The sequence below is a fragment of the Mya arenaria genome, chromosome 12 (assembly GCF_026914265.1).
Source record: "Mya arenaria isolate MELC-2E11 chromosome 12, ASM2691426v1".
NCBI lineage: Eukaryota > Metazoa > Mollusca > Bivalvia > Myida > Myidae > Mya > Mya arenaria.
In genome coordinates, this window is record NC_069133.1 from 10,955,889 (window position 1) to 10,981,129 (window position 25,241).

Sequence of the window (25,241 nt, forward strand, 5' to 3'; positions counted from 1 at the left end):
GTATCGCCAAATATTTATCAAGTTTATGTGCTCATGGGGAAGACGTTACTAATGTTTTTAGAACTTGTGTCCAACCCATTTGCTTTTTGTATACTCTATATGATTATCATTGTTGTAAATACCGATCATGTTGAATGAAAAAATGCAATAAAATATGTTTAAATCAAATCAAATCAACTACACGTTCTTCAATATTAATACAAAATAGTTATTTATTTGAATTGTTAAATGACTTCAAATTTCACTGACATAAATTAGTAGTGTGTAACCGATGCTGTAAGTTACCTCCCCTATTTTAAAATTTGACATTATCATAGAACAAGGAAGTAAACGTTTAAGTGTTTTTATTTCGATTTGTGTCAAATGTTAAGCATTATTATGCACAATTAAAAGTTATAATAACGCAGAAGAACATACAAAGGTGGAATATATTTTTTTTTTTACAACGGATCTATTTACAAGTTTTAAAAATGTAAATTTTAACAGTTACCAGAAACTAATTCAGTGAACGTTCCTTAATTTACTAATTGCCATAGCTAAAGAACTTGTTGGTGGTGGTGGTGGTATATCGAATAATGGCATTGTTGTGGACCATGTTACATGCTATATAAATATAAAGTTTTAGGACCTGTTGGCTGAAGAGAATTTCGTATCCAAACATAACCAGAATTCATGAATTTTTTATGTCACACTGTTATTTCACTTGTATACTTTGTACAGACAAAACAAGTAATAAAGCAGGTCTTTTTTTTTCATTGAAGTGTTTTTCAGGAGAAAAATGTGACATTGCACAAAAGGAGACACCGGACAAGTATATATTGACTTTTCGGTTCAGCAGGGCTTTTTTTGGCGATTTTTATAGCCGTTATTTGGTCATTTCCCATTGGCATAAAGTATTGTTTTTTCCCAATTTTCCAATCAGAATTCCCAATCTGAAGTTCTGAAAATTTCGAAAAGAAAAACAATGATGAAAATATAAACAAAACAGTTGGTTTCCTTTCATGCAAGCATCTATTCATGGAAACAAACAACACCGGTATAATATCTGTCTCTCTGTACCGTAGAAGATGGGTCCCGATACCTTAGAAGCCTGTCTTAAGCAGTTTTTTTGTCTATGTTTTTATTACACTTTACGTATATTTTATTTAAAGGCCACTGTTTTTTTAATTGTTCATTTAACAACAAAAAAACGCGATTTCATGAAGAAAAGAAAATTGGAAATCGCAAACTTTTTTTATTCCCTCCACTCGGAATTTATCCGGCCATTAAAATAAAACGTTCGGGAAAGAAAGACAACTCCTTCCACATAAACTTTTCATCGTTTCTATAGCCATTTGTCTATCAGTCATCCAATCGTAAGCACTCATTTTTGTATCCAGACGTTTGACTGGACAACAATGCTCGAAGAAACTCTGACTGGTTACAGTTTAGCTATTTCTGAAGGGAGATTGTGATACCAAATGACATGCCTGGATCCATGTTGATACAATTCGGGGTCAAATTCATTGTCATAGAGTTTCTATCAAAAACAGAGGAAGGAAAGGTGCCACCTACAAAGACTGTCAATTTATTCGTTATAATGATGTCCACGGCAAAGAAATTTGATTGGGTACCTCCTGAAAAGTATTATTCTTGCAGTTTTTGACTCTGACTAAATGTTTTTATTGATGCCAATGCCACAAACCTATTATATTCAGTGTTTGTGCCATACCAAATAATGCTGCACATAATAAGTTCAAAATAATTTTTCCTTTCTTTTGCTGTGTATAGACCTGGTAAGAAAAGTGTGCCCTGGTTTGAGATTCGAACCCACAACCACCGGAGCACTTGCATCTAATAATAGGATTCAGACTCATGTTTTGGTCTAAAATGGTGTTTGAAAGTAATTTTGGTACCAAATTAGTTGAGCTTACTTGTATTAAGATTGTGATCAGTGTTATGATTGCGTGTCAGTATTACCAGTCATGTGATAATTCAAATGAAACTTAGGTGTTTAATATAAAACTTATGTTAACATTCTGAACAGTACCTAGTCAGTATTAACTATCATGTGATAATTTAAATGAAACTTATTAAATAATAGTGATCAATATCGAACTGCTGTTAAGATTTAATGATGTGAACACCATTCAGGCAGTAATTGTTCAGTGATTGGAAGGAAACTGTTGTTTCATATAGCACTGGTGGTAAGATTCAACCCTGTTTGGTGTTTAATTTTTAATAAGTAGCTTATTAACTTGTGTTTCATTTCCTACCAAAAAAATAAAACAAGATTTTTAGATTTTATTTTTTATTTCATTTCCTTCTCCTACAAACATATTCAATCATCGCGGTTCGTTAAACAAACAATACAAAACAAAAGGCCTAATAACAAAAACTAAATGGTTTCGTATAACAATAACTACACCCTTCTTTATATAAAGTTATATCCTCTACAGTTTTACTACAGTGGTCGTAATTACATGTAGCACAAGCCCGCAAGCCCTGCACTGGTAAAATGTCACCAGGCTTGCTCAAATTCTGAATATTATATAGCAGGGCTTGTTTAAAAATATGATTCCATGCAATAGTATAAGAATTCGGGCTTGTTCATCCGAAAGTCTAATTTCAATGACTGTTACTACCTGCAAAACTTTTTCAAATAAAAAAACGGAGACAGGGAAATAAGCTTTACCGAAAGATAGCGTTGAATTTAATCATATCCATTATTGAAAATGTCACACAATTCAAAATATTTTCAGAAAAAAACCCTGAAAAAGATGACAAAACAAAGCTGATCAATACTATTTTAAGCAATCAGCTCTCAACAGCATTTCTTTAGGTCTATGTCAGGGAATTAGTAGCAGTGAATCTAATGTTGATCTGGTTGATAATGTTACAAGGCCTGTGTCTTCCGAGTCTGAATCAGAGTGTGTCCCTCTTCCTTATCATCGCTTAACAACTTCAGCCAATTATAAATCTAAGTACAACTGGCTGTACTATAGTGCAGCAAAAGCAGGGTATTGCTGCAAAATACGTGAAATGTTCACTAAACAGTTGGACAATGTTTATATTTCTGGAACACTATTAGGAGATCACCCTACAAGAAAGCTAGAAGGTCACCTATCAGGGAAATGCCACACAAATAGCATGAGAAAATATCTCAAAGTTAACTCATGAACAATTTATGTACAACCAGACTTTATGAAGAAATTACCAATTTTGCCAAAAATGCTGCGAAAATTCCCAATTCCACGGGTATAGGTCATATTCCAAAAATACCAAAAAGAAACCTGATTTTGCTACATGTTTCTGGGCCAATACGTGTTTGCAAACAATATGAAATTATATACATTATCAGGATAATAAACCTGAAATCGTGAAATGTCTGGTTATTGGTATTTACTACACTGTCACACTTACGTGCCCTCAAACATCAATCTTTGGGCCAACACAAGTAGCATAAATAAAATGTTTGACTTGTTTTTAACTACCGTATGTGTATGTATAAATTTGTATGCCTTCATGGTTTCAAAAAAGATCATAACATATGTTTTTACTAGTTACATAAACCATGTAGGAAAAGTATTTGTGGAGCAGAGCTCTTCAAGTTCAGCTTTAATTTTCTCATACATGCTACAAATCATATGTTAAATTTGTGAGCAAGTCTCAAATGGAGAATATCTCCTTCATGCAGGGGGATGTTTGAGATTTCTTCTCTGAATTTCTTTCAAATATCTTCTTAAAATTTTGAGCTCTGTGACTATATTCATTAAGCATTAGTGAGAGCAAAAGGCTTCATATAATTTGGCCCAGTTTAATGACCAGCAAAAGCACACTACTCACTCTAGAATTATGGCCCTTGATTTGTCAGATTTGGACCAAATACTTACACCTTGTTCATTTATTAACTTTTGAACCTAGCATTTCTTTTCCAAAGTTCAGAAATTTGATATAGGCATTATGAAATTAAGTATTCTTTGGGAGGAGAAACAGTCTCTTGTTGGTATTAAAATACAAATAATACTGATGATGATTGTGGTGATGATGAGTCATGCACTTCAATGATTCAATGTATATCTGTGCTTTTGTCTTTGGCACTAATATATTATTTGTAATAGATGTTCCAAACTCGACAACTTCTGTACACATGTTTAAATAGAAACACGCAACTGATAAAGTGTTTTAATCTATCTCTATGCTTTAATCTTATTTGTTTACTTTAAAAAATCACAATCAAGGAAGTAACTTCTGACTAATAACTTCAGTTGGCAAAAGGCTATCTCGGTCATATATGTACTTCTTTCATTGGATAATTTACACAGAGGTATTATTATTATTTACAAAGTGTTTGAACAATTTTTCCAATGAACCATGATTGTGACATATTTTGAAATGATATATAAATAATTGGACAGATACATGTATGTCTATTTTTAAAGTATTGGTTGAACAAAATGAAGAAATATGTTTAAAAAAGTAGTTGTGGTACATTTTTTTTATCCATTTGCAGATTTAAATTTCTGTAGGTATATAAACATATATTTATTTGTGTAAGTTCTAACACGAGTTGTCATTTAGTTTGAAAATATATGAAACAAGTCTCTAAAACTTTTCTCAAATGAGTTTCATAAACCTTTGTATTAAAAAAAAAAACAATTACAATTATGTCTGTTGCAGACATGCTGTCACTGGCTAATGGAGTGAATTAAATACTAATTATTATTTATTTGTTTAAATATATTTAGTCAATGCAATGTATATTAATTGTTGTATATGTAGAATTTACATGGAATTGAACATGATATATTTGTAGAATCTTACTCATTGTTTAAGCAATGATTTTTTTTATCACACTCAAGTTTCAGAACGAGGAAAAAGACACACTTAATTGTTTTGTTATCGGCTGTATAATGTTTTCCCTCAATGACTCATTAACAGGATATTATAGTTGGATGTAATACAATGGTACATGTACAAACATTTCTGTGTATTGGGCAGCATTTCAAGTGCATGACATGTACTATCCAGTACACTCCCAGGTTGGAAATCAGTTTGATAAAGTTTTTTTTTTCATCATCCTGACTGCCTTTAACTCCACCCATCCTGACTGCCTTTAACTCCACCCCTCATAAGAATTGTTGATGTGTCAAGTTTTAAATGTAAACAATTGCTACTAAATCCAAAATGCACTTAAACTACCATTAACTGATGCAATCAAGAAATTTATTTAGTTTGAAATGTTGGCACGGTAAGGTTCGGGGTATTCCCAAGAAAATTTTAAGTCCGAAATGGTGCATTTTGGCATATCATATTACGTTTTTCCTCCATTATAAAAAGAAAACATGGAAAATTCTAGAGGGGGCCCCTCTTTATCCGCAAGTGCAATTAAAATTTAATTTTATTCTAAAAACTTTAAAAACATATAACTTCCAGAATACAAAAAAAAAAATGCTATGAAGCAAGCGTGCTATACATTTATACACCTCTTTTTGAAGTTTTACGTGTTTTTCAAGACTTTGGATGCAAAAAATTCAAGGGAGGAAAATTATGAGTGAATAAAAAAATCCTACATTCATAAGAAGAATGGTGTGGATTACTATTCATTTGTAAAACTTCAAGCAGAGTTTTCGGCTTTTTCATGTAATGAAATATAAAACTTTTCCTAAGAAATTTGTAAACCATACAAAAGTGAGAAGGAAAAGATATTAAATTAATTTTATAAAATTAAATAATAGAAAAGAAAATGAGATAATGAAAAACAGAAAAATATGTTTCGGTGGCAGCATGGCTCGAACCCGAGTCCGCGAAGTCTACAGTTGGGGACCTTATCCACCACACCACGTAGACAGTTGATCTTGATGAGTTTTATGCAAAATATAAACACAATTTAAAAAATGAAAAATGTCACTGATTAGATTGAAATGAAAGTCATTAACAATTGATTGTGTTTGCAATTCTAGTAATACACATTTATGATTCATGCATTCAATTTCTAGTAATGCTATATTGTCAACTTTCCATGAGAAACCATCATGTGGTATTGTGACACTGCTGACTACAACACACATAGTTCAAGTGTCAATTTCTTGTTTCATTTCAGATCGCCATTAGATTACATAATGCGGCATGGCCACACCAGTGACTGCGCAAAATATTCTCAAGCAGGGATACTTGAAGAGGAGTGTTCAGTCTGCTGACCCCGTGCCCTCCGCATCCAAACTCATTGCCAAGAACATCAAACAGGTGGGGGATCTTTTATAGATGATTTAATATTACACCTCGGGGGGAAAAGAACTTAACATAGACAACTTAAATGGAATATCCACACTGGGTAAACCAGTGAAAATATGATTATAAATACTAAATTACTGTATTGACCAGGAAATGCATGTATGTGTACTTGAATTTCACAATCCTGGATGTCCTTTCGTCAAACTTGATACTAAACTAGGGTATATTTTCTTTATTGTTGATTTTAAGTGTCCTTCAATGTCTTTATTTTGATTGTGATTTTCAACAAAACAAGGCAGTTTTATCTATTTGGCTGACACAATTTATTTATCAACGTAAAATCTGACACAGGGAGTTTGTATCGGAAAAGTGGAAGTTGGTGGACCTTTAAACACCTGAGCGAAAGTTGAAATTCTTAATGACTTAGCTTAGTACTTAGTGATTTCATTGGCTAAATTGTAGGTTGTATTCTAAACGGTTTTAGCAAAAGAGTTTTGGAAGGTGCTGCACCCTGTCATTTTAGAAGTATCTGTCTGCTTTTATGGAGATCAGCATGGTCACCTTCCTGCCCTCATGGTCACCTTCCTGCCCTCATGGTCACCTTCCTGCCCTCATGGTCACCTTCCTGCCCTTATGGTCACCTTCCTGCCCTCATGGTCACCTTCCTGCCCTCATGGTCACCTTCCTTCCCTCATGGTCACCTTCCTGCCCTCATGGTCACCTTCCTGCCCTCATGGTCACCTTCCTGCCCTCATGGTCACCTTCCTGCCCTCATTAAGTTAAATGCTTTAGACTGTTACTTATTAGAAATATTTCCTTTGTTTTGATTAAAACTTATGATAAGATTATAAATTGACTTTATGTATTTGGCAGTTGAAACCTGATTTTACTTCAATTAAACACAACCCTTAACTATTTCTGTCAAATGTATGAGATTCAAGTTCTTGACAGCCTAATACAATGTGCCATTTTTTCCCTTAGCACCCTGACCTCACTTCTGCAGCGTCCTATCCTGGCTAAAACCAGGCTTAAATACTAGTACGACTGGTTTCTAAAATATGTTTAATATTTCATATTACATGAACAGTATAATTTAATCTGCAGAAGCTAGAGCCTAGCCGTTGGTACGTGTTTGTGGTGCGTAATCGTTGCCCGTATCTGGAGCACTATGATCGTGAGGAGTGCGTGTTTACGGGGCGCCCCATACAGGCAGTGAACCTCTCTTCCTTCCAGAGCCTCTCGTACACGATGGGGAGAACCTCCAATGACCACACATTCTGTATCATCCTATCGGACAGGAACATTGAACTCACAGCATCCAGCAGGTAATATTGTACTTATATCCGGTATTCATGTATTTCATTTTAAAAGTTCATCTACATTTGACTTCTTTTATAATTGAACAATTTTCATCCCTAATAATATGTCTTCTACCGCCCTCCCACAGAGGACAGATGATAGACTGGTGCCGATGCCTGGAACGCCATCTACGGAATCTAGGAATCAGAGTTAGTTTTAGTGTAGTTTATAATATAGTAAATCATTAAACCTTGCTTGTGAAGACAGCTACAGATACACTTATAAACATCATGCTTCAGTCTATTTTTATAAAAAAAAACCACTTATGCTTGTTAACAAGGCTGGGTAATAACTGGGTTATTAGAATGAGGATGTTTAAGTAGGCGGGCATTGATGGATAGGGATGAAACTTTGTGTGTAGGTAGCTTATGTGAAGAGCTAGCTTGGGAGCACTTTTTGGGGGTGTGGGGTCAAGGTCATTGTTACTAAACACAGAAACATGGTGTCCCCCCGAATAACTTTAGTTAGGATTGATGGATAATGATAAAACTCGATGAGTAGATATCATATGTGAAGAGCTAGCTTGAAGGGGGTAGGGGTCGATGTCAACATTAATAAAAAATTAAAGTAGAATAGCTTTTTACCTTTAACTTAAGCTAGGATTGATGAATAGTGAATACACTTGCCCATTTGAAGAGCTAGCTTTGGATTACTTTGGGTGTATGTGGGGTCACTTAAAATAGAGAAATGGTGTCAGCTGAATAATTTATATTAAGAATGATGGATAGTGATGAATCTTGGTGTGTAAGTAGAAGAATGATTGATAGTGATGAAACAGTATGTAGGTAGCTTATGTGAAGAGGAGGCTTGGGATTACTTTTAAAGAAGGTGCAGTCAAGGTCAGTGTTACTTTAAATAGCATAGCAGTTTCTGCCTAATAACATAGGAATAATGACTTTGACCATAACTTGATGTTTAGGTAGCATAAGTGAAGAGCTAGCTTGGGGTTGCTTTAGAAGGGATTGGGTGAAGGTTGATGAAGCTAAAAATAGAAATTTGTTTGTGGCCAATAACTTTTTTAAGGGTAGTCAAAAATGGTATATCAAAATTTGAGTCTCAAGCTTTGACTAAAGATGTTCATGAATGTGGGCCACACTATCTGCTGATAGTGTGCATAACTGTAGCAAGGAATGCTTTATCCTAAAGTGTTCATGAGCAGATTAAACGTACAGAAAACTGTTAAATTAGTATTCAGTGCTGTCAGCTTGCGAAAATAGTTATATTCACATGAAACTTAGTATGAATGTTGCAGCGAAACAAAAGACATAAGACACTTAACTTCAGTTTATATAAAAGGGACAAATTCATGTTCTATATGGTCAGACTTGGGGCATAAAATCAAATGATGGATCTATTCTTAATAATTATTTGAAAATGTGACTGTGTTGTTCTGTTTTGTGAAAAAGCATAAGTGACGTTATCAAAAATGATTTTTTTTTTGTCTTTGGTTTACCAAATTCTGTTAAAAAAAAGGTATCTTCCAGTGCTGTTTGATGTTTGTCCATAAAATAAAGTAAAATAACTCATTTTCAACTAAAGTTAAAAGAAATATGCCAATATATCATGTGAACAAGCCCAAGAATGACAATATCATTTTGATTATGAAATAACAATTTCAGAGTAAAAATCAAAAAGCTGATCATGAATACACTGCTTTTCCTGTGCGTCGACCAGTGCCTCCAGAACCGCCTGACACCAGCCAATCAGATGACTCCAGATTCAGCCAATCAGATGAGGTGTTAGCCAATCAGCTAGAGGAAATGACATTTGAAGAGAGGCTGCTTAATGGAGTTGAAGAACCTGAAAATCTTGGGGTTGGCTTAAACTAGAATTAATATGTTCATATTAAAAATATTTTTTCAAGATAAGTATAAAAAACATATTTAGAACATATGCATAAGAGAGCCATTGTTTCATATGATACATAGTCATTCCTTTTCAATATTCAAGATAAAATCAAAATTTTCTTGACTTTGTATTGAAAAAGAAAACTAATTTATACGATGATCTGTTAATATGATTAATATAAGCTACTGGCCCCAATTTCTCGAAACTTCCTTCCTAAGTCTCTTATTACAGGATTAAGCTAAACCCACCATTTTTGTCTTTCAATATTTTGCGTTTTATATACTCCTTTAAATGTTTTAATACTAAAGATTGGAATTATCGTTACGATTATCACAATAAACCATTTTTCATTTATAAAAATTCACTATAAGTATGTATTTTGGCTAATTGATTAAGCAACTTAAGCCTGTTAAGCTTAAGAAGTTTCGAGAAATTGGGGCCAGGTGACTTAGTATTAATATAAACACAAGCTTAATTATTCATTGTGTGTGCCAAGGACGGTCAAGTTATAAATATCATGATGTACTGTCCCATATGAGCATGAAAAGAAATTCTTATGTTTTTTTTAGAATCCAGATTACGAAGATCCTAGAGATTTGAGCATGTCTGCAACACTACAGATTCGAGTCCCGCCTTCAATACCCTACCCTGAAGAGGCACCCCCAATCCCACTCCCTCGCAGATCCCAGGGAAACAAACATGCTGACGGAGAGGAAGTGTTTGCTATTATTTCCTCAATACACCGTAATGATAAAATGTCGGACGGCTCATATACCAACTTCAAAGGTCATGACCAGGAACCTTCTCAGAAAGAGAAAAGTTTCTTTGATTCCTCTTCAGATAGCTCTGATTCTGAAAATGAACCTTCTCCAAGATTTAGTGCAAACAAACCGCATGTTGAAAGCAGACATGCTGTCAGAACAAAGAATGATGATGATGATGATGACAGAGTAACTAGTCTGCCTGAGATAGTAAGTGTTCACCCACAAGAATCAGATACTTCTGAAGATGCTGATTTTCTTGGAGCCTCATTCTGGCTGCGAAATAGGAAATCAGACACCACTGAAGAAGAAGAGGCTGAGTCTTGTATTCCTCCAGAGCCTGGTGAACGACTTGACTCTCTTGGTGTCAGCAGGGAAACAGCTGACCCTCCAGTAGCACACAGTGTTTCTGTAAATGCAAACTCATACTTGCATTCCCTAAATCAACGATCAGATAGTCCCACCTTAAATTCACTGGGTCAGGCCCCTATCCCCCAAGCATGTGTTGAAAAGGATACTTATTCCAATACTGAACTTCAGGATGCGTTATCCCTGTATGATTATCCAAAACCTACAGCCAAAGAACAAACTTCTCCAAGTGCCTTGTATAAAGAATTACCTGCTAGGGCTGAGCCCAAAAGTGTACCAAGCAATCTTTCTAACTGTGATAGTGGTGCTGTAAGTAATAAGGATGATATTGGACAGTATGAAACCTTGGTAAGAAAAACTGAAGGAAATCCGATAAGTTTTGATGATAAACCGAGTAGAGAAACTACACCTGATCTGTCTATAAGTCAGCCGTATGAGACTGATGAACTATATGGAGCAGCCTGGCTCTGCTCCAGTGTAAAAGACCAAGAGGTGACTGACATACCATTACCTAAGAGAAATAACCATAAAGAAGACTGGACTCCGAACAAGAATGAACCGAAAAAGAGCTTTGATACAGAATTTGAACCAGGAATGAAACCTGAGAAATTCACAGTTGACCTTGATGTGCCAAATGCTGCAACAAAACCTGCTGATCATGAACAACATGCTACTAACAATCAGTCTAAAAATACATCAAATAAGGATGAAGGTTACATAAAACATAAGCACATGAGTAAGATTAAAAAGATGTTCTCAAGAAAGTCGGATGAAATTGAGCTTCCGGAAACATTAGTGGTAGATTTGCCACCAAGGGCCTCGCCAAACAGCCCAGGCTACGGAGCTTCAGGGTCGAAGGAGTTGAATATGTACTCTGACTTACCTGAACACGGATCAAGTGCCTCCTCAGCAAACCATGCGGCTGAAACTGACAAGAATCCTTTAATGAAACCTATACAAAATGGTCAGCCTTTCTGTGCTGTTAATAGACCACAACTTAATCTCCCTAGGAGAGACTTTGGTGAACTTAAAACTCCACATATTTTCTCAAAATCAATGGTAGAGAGATCGTCGCAAGCAATTTGCAATCAAGACACATATGAAGATGTGGATATGTCTAGGTCTGCTATTCTATCTCAATCAACAAATAGACCACCAGTACCCAGTCCACCGAACAGGCGGAGTAACAAGACTGTAGTAGGAACAACAGGATCTGCAACAGACGATGACATTCCCATAGCTCCACCAAGGAGGAACAAAAAGTCAGAAAGTGGAAACATGAATATGAACAAATCATTTCAAAGCTCCTCAAATGTAATTGAGACATTTGAGGACAGACCTTCCCAACCGTTACCCCGACGACCCGGTCTTCCACCCCCACCTTCTAGGCAGAAGGAGCCAGCCGTGCCGCCACGCCCCAGTGACCTTCAGTCTGCACCCATCCCACCCCGAAGACCTCCCAGCATCATGAGGGCTTCATTCGATGCTGGCAATGTGAAACGTAGGTCTTTCATTTTTTCAAATTGCAGACAATCATTGCAAATATTCTGCCTATATTTGCCCATTAAAGTTTTTTTTAAGAAAAAGTCAGGCAATATTGATGGCCTTGGTGTCTTAGTCAGCGTTGGGTAAAATCTCTAACCTGGAACATAAATAATAAACCTCTCCAAATCTTGAAATGAAATTTGGTACTGTAACAAATGTTGCCAGAGACAATTTGCTCATGTAGCAAGACACAATACTTTGTAATTTTGACAATAAACCCCAACAAACAAGGGTTGTTGTTCTCTCTGCAGCGTTCTTGTTGTATGTTTGTTTTTAGTTCTACTGGCCATAGGCCAGAAGAGCTTATGCGATGGTAATGTGTACGTAGTATGTGCGTCCGTGCGTCTGTAAACAATTCCTTGTTAACAGGATACAGCCTTCAGTTTTGATTGTATCTTGATGAAACTTGTACAGTATCTACATATCCATTAGAGGTTGGTTCCTTTCTTATAGTATAAAAATCAGTGCGCCTGTAAACAATTCCTTGTTAACATGACGTAGCCTTCAGTTGTATCTCTATGAAACTTGTATCTAGTTATCCTTTAGAGCTTGGTTCCTTTCGAAAACTAGCCCGATCTGCCTATGCATGTCATTGTCTAGATTAAGGGCCTTGATATTATAAAGAATGCTATTGTGTAAACAATTGCTTGTTTACACGATACAGTCTTCAGTTTTGATTGTATCTCGATGAAACTTGTACAGTATTTAGATATCCATTAGAGCTCGGTTCCTTTGGAAAACCACCTAGATCTGCCCATGCATGCCTAAATTATGGGCCTTGAAATGATTAGATAATGGGCCTTGATAGTATAAAAAAATGCTATTGTTTAAAAAATGCTTGTGAACATGATACAGTCTTCAGTTTTGATTGTATCTTGATGAAACTTGTACAGTATTCAGATATCCATAAGAGGTTGGTTCCTTTCGAAAACAGTGATGTTGACCACACAAACCCAGCCAGTAGAGCATAGGCCCTTTTGGGCCTCTTATTCTAGTATTTATCATTGTTGTGGGCTAACATGTACGTGTAAGGAGATAAGCAGTATTTGGGTATCAGCATGGCCTTATACATGTGTTTCATTATCTTTATGAAATGTGATAGGAGAAATCAAAGTAAAATTCAATAAACTAGAAGATTTATGAGTTTTCATGTACATTTGTATGTTTCACAATGTGATTGTCAAAAAATAAATTATTATTGTTATTTGTTTTTTTTGGCCATCAGCTCATGGTGGTGCCCGACCTAAGACAATCCACCTGTCATGTCGCCAACAGTCCACTTCACCATCATCAGGGGCCCTCACAGTGATGAACCTTAAGCAGAACCAGGTGGACATTATCAGAGCGGAGATAGAGTCGACCGGGGGATTGGTGAAGATGATCTCAAAACAACACTTCACAAGTGGGCTCGCACTTGTTGAATGCTTTGGTAGAATATGGTGGGTTTGTGACATTAAGCTTGAGAATGATCATGGTGGGTTTGTGAGTTTGAGCTTGAGAATATGGTGGGTTTTTTACTTTGAGCTTGAGAATAATCATGGTGGGCTTGTGATTTTGAGCTTGAGAATATGGTGGGTTTGTGAGTTTGAGCTTGAGAATAATCATGGTAGGTTGGTGACTTTGAGCTTGAGAATATGGTGGGCTTGTGATTTTGAGCTTGAGAATATGTTGGGTTTGTGACTTTGAGCTTGAGAAAAATCATGGTGGGCTTGTGATTTTGAGCTTGAGAATATGGTGGGTTTGGGAGTATGAGCTTGAGAATATGGTGGGCTTGTGAGTTTGAGCTTGAGAATAATCATGGGAGGTTGGTGACTTTGAGCTTGAGAATATGGTGGGCTTGTGATTTTGAGCTTGAGAATATAGTGGGCTTGTGAGTTTGAGCTTGATGGTCAGGAATGAATAGTTTTAATCATGTTTGTACAGAGGTATGTGTTTAAGAATGATCTACAAATTTGTATTAGCAAAAGATGCTAAATTTCTGTTCATCTGTCCCTGTGTTTTATGTCCTATAAATGAAGAAAATGGCCCAGGAATCACAATCTTTGTAAGCAAAAAACGTCATGACCAGCAGATGAGTCTTATTGATTTCATGGTTCTTCAGGTTTCTGTAGGTAAAACAGTTTCCAAGCAATAACTTGTTTTGCCTCAATTAGTAAGTTAAGTGTTCTTATAATATTGTGTCTTTTTAGTTCTTTTATAACTTTTACCTTTTGCTTCTGTTCACTTCTTTACATTTTGAAAAAAAGACATGAAAATGTTCTGGCTGTAACACTGTGGGCCACTATGGCGAATAATGAAAATATTCACTGCACCAGCTTAATATAAAGTTTTGTTTTCCTAAGGATTTGTGGCTGGGATGTGAAGAAGTTCCCACGACTGTATGACAAGTTTCATATTGGGGATGAATTGACGGCAATCAACGATGTACAGGTCTCGGAACTCGCATTTGCCAATAAACTCGTTAAAAATGTCAAAGGTAATTTTATATAAAGAAAAGTAAACTTGAAATAATCAAATGCATTCATTGTGACTAAAGAATAGAAGATGATTTTTCTGAAATGAAATTATTTGATATCAATTTTATGAATGTTAGACCATGATTTTAATAAGACCTGAGCCAGTATTCATAAAACATCTTAAGTCATTTACTAATTTCAGTCTTTTTCCTACAATATGTATCTCTTTTATCATATGATATAATAAATTAACTATTATATCTGAAATACATTATTTTCAATAATTTATTAAAGACAAAACATGCCTTAACAATAAAACATGAAAAGTTGTTCTGTGATATCCTTTCAAAATATTGCGTCTTACACTTGTTCCAGCTGAGAGCATTGAAATCACGATTAATCGGACACCATTTGCACAGGTGTTTGCTATACAGCGGGCTGCGGAAGGGGAATGTCTTGGTATACGAAGGGATGGTACAAGTGCTGAGGTAGGAAAACTTTCCATTCTCTAAATTATTTTCGTATTTAAGAAGCCTTGGTTTTTAAGTCTTTGTTGTTTGCAAAGACTTTATCCTCTGCCATACTTCTGCCAAAATCTATAACTCTGGCTTTAATAATTAGTAAGTGTTGTCCATTAAGCACAGGCACAGCAAGGTCTATAACTCTGGCTTTAATAATTAGTAAGTGTTGTCCAATAAGCACAGGTACAGCAAGGTCTATAACTATGGCTTTAATAATTAGTAAGTGTTGCCCATTAAGCACAGGTACAGCAAGGTCTATAACTATGGCTTTAATAATTAGTAAGTGTTGTCCATTAAGCACAGGTACAGCAAGGTCTATAACTCTGGCTTTAATAATTGTTAAGTGTTGCCCATTAAGCACAGGCACAGCAAGGTCTATAACTCTGGCTTTAATAATTAGTAAGTGTTGTCCATTAAGCACAGGCACAGCAAGGTCTATAACTCTGGCTTTAATAATTAGTAAGTGTTGTCCATTAAGCACAGGTACAGCAAGGTCTATAACTCTGGCTTTAATAATTGTTAAGTGTTGTCCATTAAGCACAGGCACAGCAAGGTCTATAACTATGGCTTTAATAATTAGTAAGTGTTGCCCATTAAGCACAGGCGCAGCAAGGGCTATAACTCTGGCTTTAATAATTAGTAAGTGTTGTCCATTAAGCACAGGCACAGCAAGGTCTATAACTCTGGCTTTAATAATTAGTAAGTGTTGCTCAATAAGCACAGGCGCAGCCAGGGCTATAACTCTGGCTTTAATAATTGTTAAGTGTATTCCCTTTGTTTGGCTGAAAAAGACAACTTGAACAACAGGCAAGTGTTCGGCCTATGCACTGATAATATATTAATATCAGGGGCGTAGCTTGACGAAAATATATGTGTAGGCCACGTTTTAGGGGGCCCGGGTTCATGCTCCCCACCCCCGGAAATTTTGCTTAGCTAGGTGATTGTAGGTGCGTTTTGGCGTATATTTCGTAACATTAAAGAGAGCAACAAAATCATTATGCTTTACCTTAAATTAATTTTGTACGTATTTTAGCTAAAGAAGACAGGCCATAGAAGTAAAACATTGTACATTTTATTAATTAAATTTACTCAATATTAATGCATTTTGTTGCCAAAATCAAAATTAATCATATGCGTATTTGCACAAACAATGCCATATATATATATATATATATATATAATGTCGCTTTCTACAGCACAGTTGACTTTCCGGGATCATTAAAAAAACTCTAGCTTCCGGAATGTTCACGTCGCAAACACATTGATGACGCGGTCAACATCTATAATCATGTTCTTGTGGCTGTGGATTAGGGTCAAGGATGACAACATGTCGCTTTACATTGTCGTTTGCAGGAAGTTTTTTATTCGTTTCATTCCACAAAACGACCTTTCACAAGGGGCTGATGTAGGTGGCATAGTAAGAAGAACCTCGAATATTGTAAATGTGCTAGGATACAGGTACTTTTTGGTCTGCTTCGTGGTCTCTTGTAGTCTAGATAAACTTGCGGCTGCGATGCTCCATCTCACATTCCATTCTGTTTTAAATGTGTCAAATGTTTCGTGGCGATCAGGGGCCTTAACAGCATAAATTGATGGCAGCATGTCGTCCTGCATAATTTCCAGTTTTGAAGGCAATAAATGTTGTGCACTGTATCTGTCTTTGAAGACATTGTACAAAGGTTAATCTGAAGTAGTCAGATGGTGTTTGCACCTCAATTTGCCCTGTTTTGCTGTCGACCAACTCTTCTTGGCATTGATGGTTGAATGTCGAAGCCTGAGCTCCATTCTGTCCATTCTACACATCAGGATCAGCCCTCCAGTCATTGCACAATTTGACAATGACGTTTGTTTCTTCAACAGCATGTAGTAGATCATTGCCTTCCCTCTGAAGAAGATTTGTCAGGTTCACAGTAGTACCCAATGTCTTGCGTCACTACAAGTCAGATAATGAATTCAAAGCGCAGTACAGTAGACAAATACTGGCCGGCCTTCTCGTCTCCGTCTTCATTAATAGTTTCAAGTGCGTGGACCACTACGAGGAAACGCATTTTGGAACGTTTCGAGTGCGTCCGCACGACTGATTCATCGTGTCTCACATAACGAGCGAAGCTTAGTGCGCCGGTTCATTCCTCTTTCGTTGCGACTTCTCTAGAAAGCTCGTCCTGAAACGCTGCTAGACGATTTGCTAAAAAAATGAACAAGAATCCAATGTCCTGAACTGTGTCCATCATAGTTCGGAGAGTCGGTGGAAACTGGTACTGAAGGCATGATTGCCAAGTTCCTTCTAGCAGTTGTTGTTTGATATCTTTATCTATTGAAGTCAAAGTGAGACTATCGAAATCAGGATACGTAGGACTATGTTCGGCAATACTGGCACCAGACCGTTTACAATATCAAATGATAAAGCGACTGCAAACTTATACCAAGCCGATTGGAAATGTTTAATGTACGGCTTAAACGCGCAGACTTCTGGTATTTAACTTTCGATAAATTATATACGGAACATTAATGATGTGTGAAAATATACTTTAGAGCAAAGGAAAACGATATATTTGAATACCAGGTTTCCGATATATTTAAGCGCATTTATCGGAATTTCATATTTTAGCCCCTCACTCTTCTATGCCTTCAGTTTTATTGCAGATTTGGCATTTTTATTTTTTCGTTTTTTCTGAAAAATGTGTAGGCCGCGGCCTACACGGCCTATAGGAAGCTACGCCCCTGAATATTGACTGCCTTCAGGGTGACATTGCATAGTGTTTACCTGAGGTAAATACTGTCGACCAATGCGAAGCTAAGGCAGTCAATATCTGTTATTATACAGAACAAAAACTGTAGAATTTGAAAGTATTCTATTCAAATTCACATGTAAATAAACAGAAAAATTGTTATATGTTCTATAGAAGTGAAAATTAATAATAGGTGTCTTCTAAAATTGCAATACCAGTTTTATCAATCATAATTTTCACATTAAAATCCATCATGGGTGCGTATTTATAGCATAATGTCAAGTTCATGATGTCGGAGGGTAACAGTGCGGCAGAGGATGATAATGCGAGGTGATAGTCAAAATTATTGCCTGCCATTTTTACTTTATGTTCCATAGAAGTGAGGCACTGGCACCAGATTTTCAAACGCAATCATTTTTTTTAAAAAATCAAAAAAAATCTTATAATTCCAAACTAAAAATTACAATACCAAAAATGTGAAGAAAAAAAATTCAACATAAAAAAAATAATATTTTTTTTTATATGTACTTTGTATTAGATTATATACCTCACTTCACCGGATTTTCAAACTCAAGTCATTGGAATTTTAAGATTTATTTAAAAAATCTTATTTAAAAAACAAACAAAAAATGACTTGAGTTTGAAAATCAGGTGAAGTGAGGTATATAATCTCCTAACTGATTTCTTCATCTTGAACCATTCCAATCTTGTAAAAGGGTTGGATGAAATACTTCTAATATAATAATTACAATGGTGTTTAGAATTTGTATGGTAGTGAAATTATAATATTATATAGGGCTAGGGTCATTACATGATGTATTCTTCAGATCATCTATGTGGACCCGAATGGCTTGGCCAGTAGACACGGTCTGCCCAACAAGGCAAAGGGTATGGAAGGGGGACCAGTCAACTGGATGCTGACTGAGGTCAACATGAGACCTCTTAACCTTTTCTCTAAAAACCAGGAGGTTTGGACTTAATTTCATTGCAATTTGTTAATCTTGAAAGATTATCTAGCAATTGTCTGATGGCTCCAATATTATGAACTGTCAATATTGTACAAGTACATCTTGTTTGAAATTAACATAATTGATCATATTTTGAAAAGGATTCAAGCATTATTTCACACCAATTTTTTAAATATATTTTGATAAAGACAGTTCCCAATTTCAACAATAACACATCATTTAGCCCTGAAAAAATATTAAACTGAAATGGCCAATCTATATAAGTATAATATAAAAGTGATGACAACTCATTCCTGTTTGTAGATCGAGCATCGGCTGTTGGCGGTGGGACGGGACATCTCCGTCGTTGTTCAGCCTTCAGACCTCGTCAAAGAGATCAAGAAAAACATGAAAAAACTGAAAAACCACAAGGACTTTCTCCTACACTGATTGTGTTTCACATGGATTATTAGTATGTGTTCTTTAAACTTCATATAATGCAAGGTTCTGAATTTCCGGATCAGAGGCTTCAAGGATACCTTGGAGATTGATGTTAGTTTTCATGTGGGAGGTTGAGGGGTCTTGGAAGGTCTCTGAAATGTCAAACTGTTTTGCTGAGATGCATTATAGAAGGTCTCTGAGGTCAATTTTGATCGGGGCTCTGCCTCTGAACCCCGAGGGGGCTTGCAGCCCCCAGAATGGGTCTTAATCCCTGCTGTATTTCAGGATTTACAATTATCAATTATCAGGTGTTACAACCCATTCATAATCATTCCTATTTCATAATTAGGGGCCAGGAGCCTTGTTTCAACAAATATCTTTCAGATTTATCAGGTGCAAGTTTAATGTGATGTTATGGCTAAGGATTGTTAGTATGTACACACATACAAGTTTTTAACTGGTCTACATTATATTGTGTTTAGTTCCCACTAACTTGGCCAGCCAATGTTTATATCTACCGCATCACCTGATTAAAATCAATAACAGCTGACTGCTGATTTACAGAAATAAATGTATTGGAAAACATGTGGAATTTTTTTTTCGCTCATTGAACAAAATATAATGATGACCACTAAATCGTGTTTAAGAGTTATTCTAAATGGCGTGTGCCCTTTATGTATTTTATGTTTTTAGCTCTCCTGAGCACAAAGTTCTTTGTTATGCTCTGCCTTTACAATGGCTTTGTTACTAACTTCAGGTGAATAATGTTATATTTTATTGTTGATTTTTGTATTTTTAAAGAGACTTATTTTACGGTATACAGTATATTAAAACTGTGTCATAGTTCTGTCAGTTAAATGTGTGATAGTTTTGTGCATTGACTATTTCTTATAATGCTTTAAAGCATTACAAATTTTAAAGGTATAGGATATACATTCTCATTCATCAGAGTTTGATTATGCTAAATTGAATGGTATGCATAGCATCAACACTCTGGTTAACGGGAATAAGAATTTAGGGTATTTTGCTATAATAATATTTAATAAAAAAAGCCTATCAAGGAATTTTGCAAATATAAATGGTATTAATGTAGACTTTTTTGAACATTGCTTCAATATGTATCAAAATTATAAAGACATTTATTTTATAACATTTTCTTGTTTCTGTAGGACAATAACATTTAACTTTGCATCCAGTCCGAAGGCTAAAAACTTTTACTAAATATTCTTGTATGGCATTTTATCATGTATGATTGCTTGCATGTTACATTGAAACTGCAGCTTTGTCCATTTTTAAATTGTCCGGTTTTTGAAGAAAAAAAGGGAGGTATTGTCATAGCCATGGTGTCGTTGTCATTGGCGTTGTTGTAAATAATCTTTAACCTTGCCTATAAATAAAAACAATGATCAAGATATTCAAATACAACTATATACACATGTTGCTAGAGACAATATGCATATTTATAGCAAGGGGCATAACTCTGTCTTTAATAGTTATGGAGCTATACCCCTTGTCGACTGAAAACACAAGAACAGATAATCGTTGTTCGCTCCACAGCCCTCTTGTTATATTTTTGATATCCTAAATGTGTAAATACCCGCAAGCAAGAGGTTGACTTGTTTTTGCCATATATAAATTGTATACAATTGTAAATAGTATTTGTATTTTGGGCCATTAAAACATTTTATTAGTATTGAGGTATGGTATTGCTTTCATAGACAGTCCATGTTATAATTCTGTTAAGTGTGTTTGTTAGAAGATAATGAAGAAAGCATGTTAAATCTAGCAGATCTCTTATAGTGGTTATCACAAATGATTCGTTTTTTTAAGAAGATGCAAGTCATTATCATGATTTTTGCCATCTGCTGCTTATATTCCGGATCTGTACTTCTTATTTTTTTGATGAGAATACCAATAATGACAAAATCATCCATGGAATTGTATGTTAGATGAGATAAAACTTATATGATGGTATACTGGATAAATAACAAATGAAGTTCTTTTCAGGAACCACTTTTGCTGTTTTACTGCTGTTATTTTTTTTTTTAAAGAGGGGTACCAATTTGATTTCTTTATATTGATGTTGTTATTGATTTATATTTAATTTATTTTGACAAATGAACCTTCTTTCTAGGGTAACTGGTGTTGATAATGAATTAACAAGAGTCTTCTTTTCAGGAATATGACTTGTTATTTCATTGTAATTGTTCAATTAGAACTTGAGTCATTTTCTCTCAGTATTTATATTCTATGTTCACATATATGTTCTTGTACTATTTGAAAATACCTTGATGTTTATATGTTGTTGTTTTTGTACATTGTTTCACTGTTTTTCTGTTTACTTCCTGTGTTCTATAAACAAAGTAGACTTTGAATTTATCTTTATACACTCAATGACAAAAAGAGAGTATACATTTATATATATATCAGATAAATCACTTTCTGGGAATATTTTTTCAACAAGTGGCAATATCTGTAAAAGACTATCCATATTCATTGATACCAGCAAATTTTGCTTTCTCTTATTGTGCTCTTAAAAAAAATCTGGGTTTTTTTCTTTAGAAAAATATGATTTGGGTTATTTTCTGTCGATGAAAATGGACCATTTCAAAACAAAAATAACCTAGTATGTAAGAGGCAATCTAAAACTCAAAAAGCACCTTCTTAACCATAGGGCCTGTATATGTTACTTTTTCACCACCAAAATGTTTTCGGTTTGTTAATCACCAATATTCCTAAAACTCTATATTACCTGCATTGAAATCTGTTTTCATGAGATTCTTTACTGATACATAAAAAACATGAATGAGTTAAAACAATTCAGGAAGTGTTAGTCAAATAATTATGAGATCATTCAAGAAACCAACATCAAGAAGACACCATTGATAGCCGACTTAATTAAAACTATTTGCAGATAACACACGATAAACTGGTGGTATTTTGCTGAATACACTGTTTCACCATTTTACTTCTAATTTTTATGGCGCTGTGTCCTTTGTTTGTGCGTCTGTAAACAATTGCTTGTCAACGCAATACTGTTTTGATTGTTTTATCAAACTAACACAGTAATTAGATTTCCATGAGAGCTCGATTCCTTTCGAAGCCAGCAAGATCCACCCATGCAATCCTGCTCAGTATTTTTGAAGGGAGACAACTTAGTGCAGAGAGTTGTGTATTATTGTTGTAAGGTTTTTTCCCTTTGTTCGAAAGTAAAAGTATTTTCTAAGGGAGACAAATTTGTACAGAGAGTTGTGTATGATTGTATTACTTGTGGAACATACAGTTCACTGATTGCTTAACTTTGAATGTGAGTTCAGTAAATAACCCCCAGAAAACATGTCTGTAAATCATACATTGTAGGCCCTTGTAGGCTTCTTGTTTATTTTTCATTGTTATAAGAATCCGAATAAAATGTGGGAAAGAATAATCACAATGATTAGCTATATAAAGTTATTAATTCAAGTTTCAAATAATATAACTTCCATTGCAAAATAAATCAAAAAAATTAAACACCTCATTTGAAAATGTCATTTGCCATAATAACCATATAAAGAAGTGGGAGAATAAAAAATGTATACTTTTGTTTGTCGTAAAGTGTATAACATTTTGAATGTTCAACATTTATTCAAAGTTTATGTAGCTGAAAAAAGGGCCGATTGTTCAGAAAATTGTTAAAGCTAACAGCTTGTTAACTTCGTTGTGATAACTGTTAAATCTTTGATATTCAGTTTCTTGGACACACGTAACAAGATGTGATCTATGGTACTTTTCACAATTATTGATACAAATGATTTAACTATAATTATATAAACCACATGACTAAAATAATCAACCTTTTCAAGTTAACAATGATGCCTTTAATAACGTTGTCAACTTTGACAAAGTTCTGACCAATCAACCCACTGTTTTACTGTAACAATTCATACAGCAATGCTTGTCAGATAAGTTATAGTTTAATCATGTAAATATAGTGCATTTATATATTAAAGCTACACTCTCACAGATTTACCGTTTTTACAACTTTTTGTCTTGAAAAAAGAAAATTGTTTGCGTAAATATCTACAAACTAATGATAAGAGATGACCGCAGATTTGAATATTTCCGTTCGAAAATCAATGTTTTATGGCTAAAGGTCTAAAAAAATGCACAAAACATTAATTTTTGAACTTAAATATAAAAATCTGCGATCTATATTTTTTCAGCAGTCTTATATAACTGTTTTCAATGGATTTTCACAAAAATTGGCTCGTTAAAAGACAAAAAAAAATAAAAAAAAAGTTGTCTAAACATTCAATCTGTGAGAGTGCAGCTTTAAAGCTGCACTCTCACAGAATGACAGTTATGACTTTTTTAGTTTTTGTCTCAAAATCGGCTGATTTTTTGCATTAATACCTTCAATTCAGTCATATAAGCTAACTCACATTAGAACACATCTCAATTATTTGGAAAACTTCTGAAAATATCACTTTTCTTTCGCGTTAGTAACGCGTTTAGCCATAAAACATCATTTTTCAAACGTAAAAACGAAAAACTGCTATCTGCTTTTTTTCAGCAGTCTTGTATCATAGGTTATAAGACATACAGAAAAATCGGCTCATCCAAAGACAAAAAAAAAAAAAAATATAAAAAGTTGTCAAAACGGTCAATTAGTGGGAGTGAAGCTAAAAGAACTTGTTCATAGATACCAAACATAACCAAATATTTGTTATTTCTTGCTCATATTTTATCTATCTTTTGAAACTTTCTGTTACTTACATTATCTGTTATGATGCATTTTATAATCGTTGCTTGTTTATTTTGAATCACTTTAATATAAGAATCACTTTAATGATTGAATAAATTATTATTTTGGTAAATAAATTTACTTTTACAATATAATATAGTGACTTTGTTGCTTATGCAATAACCCCGTGGCCTGTGCCCGTCTGTCACTGGCTAACAGAGCCTAGTAAAGTAAAATACATTGGATCTATCGTTTTGTTCCTAGAATGAATACCAAGCAAAGCCCCTTTACCTGGCCATCGTTTAATAACCTTTCAAGCTATTGACATGAAACTATGTTCACTAGTTACTCATGAAAATATGAACCTTTGTAGCCAACCCCGTAACTCTGGCTTTATTTACTGACTAGTTATGTCCCTTGATGGGTTGAACGGATCGTGCAAATCTGTAACTTGGCCATTACTTTATACACGTTCAAGTTAATGCCATGGAACTTTGTACATATATTACCAGTGACAATGCGCACGTATGTAGCAAAGTCCATAACTCTTGACTTAAATAATTCTCAAGGATTCATGTAAACTGATATGTAAAGAAGTAGGAAATCGCACAACTATGAGGCCAAAGAGTGTGCTGTAATACCTATCTGCTGGAAAAATTCGTATATTTTAATAATCATAATAATGTGCTATCAATTAGTCAAGTAGTTCTGGAAATTACACCATTCCATCTACAAAAATCAAAATTTTCTTCAAAAGGGATGGGACACTCCTCCCGAGCCTACCCCTAATAAGTCCCCCAAACAATGACTTGTTTGGAGCCGGTGTAACGTTGTAAAGTGACCCCCATAGAATAATGACCCCCCGGTCATTATTTTATATAAAATAATGACCCCCGGTCATTATTTTATATAAAATATTGACCGGGGGGTCATTATATTATGACTGGGGGGTCATTATATTATGACTCCTCACACGTAGAAAAATGACCCCTCACGTAGAAATGTGACCCCCTATAGAATAAGGACCCCCCCCCCCAATCCAAACCTTGACCTAACCTATCTAAGGTACACTTGCACAACATAATTATCTTCATCCATAGACATCGGAGGAGAGATGGCACCCGTCCGTGCATGCGTCCATACTGCACGTTTTTTTTTGACCGCAGTTAGATGGAATTGATCCAAGCTTCAGGGATTACCACTACCGATGCCTATTTGTGTGGAAAGAAAAAATGGTTAAAGTCTCCGACCGAGAATCACTTGCCCCTCACCGTTGTGAGTTCGACGCCTACCAGGGTCGTGTATGGGTGACAGGCATACAAACTGTGC

At 35.1% G+C, this 25,241-nt stretch overlaps 1 protein-coding gene across 4 annotated transcripts; it reads left to right on the forward strand.

Annotated features, from left to right (window-relative positions):
• Window positions 1-319: 319 nt before the first annotated feature.
• LOC128211645 (nucleolar protein dao-5-like) lies at window positions 320-23,476 on the forward strand. Of its 4 annotated transcripts, none has more exons than XM_052916638.1 (11): window positions 320-421; window positions 6,083-6,225; window positions 7,318-7,538; window positions 7,661-7,721; window positions 9,192-9,386; window positions 9,990-12,051; window positions 13,321-13,534; window positions 14,438-14,571; window positions 14,927-15,039; window positions 18,629-18,769; window positions 19,073-23,476. In XM_052916638.1, exons 2-11 carry the CDS (start codon window positions 6,109-6,111, stop codon window positions 19,196-19,198), a joined length of 3,384 nt encoding a protein of 1,127 aa, XP_052772598.1. In that variant the 5' UTR covers window positions 320-421; window positions 6,083-6,108; the 3' UTR covers window positions 19,199-23,476. The 4 variants fall into 4 exon arrangements, with proteins under 4 accessions (XP_052772598.1, XP_052772599.1, XP_052772602.1 ...); XM_052916639.1 differs by lacking the exon at window positions 320-421 and adding an exon at window positions 4,205-4,306; XM_052916642.1 differs by lacking the exons at window positions 320-421; window positions 6,083-6,225; window positions 7,661-7,721 and having other exon boundaries at window positions 7,405-7,538.
• The last annotated feature ends 1,765 nt before the right edge of the window (window positions 23,477-25,241 follow it).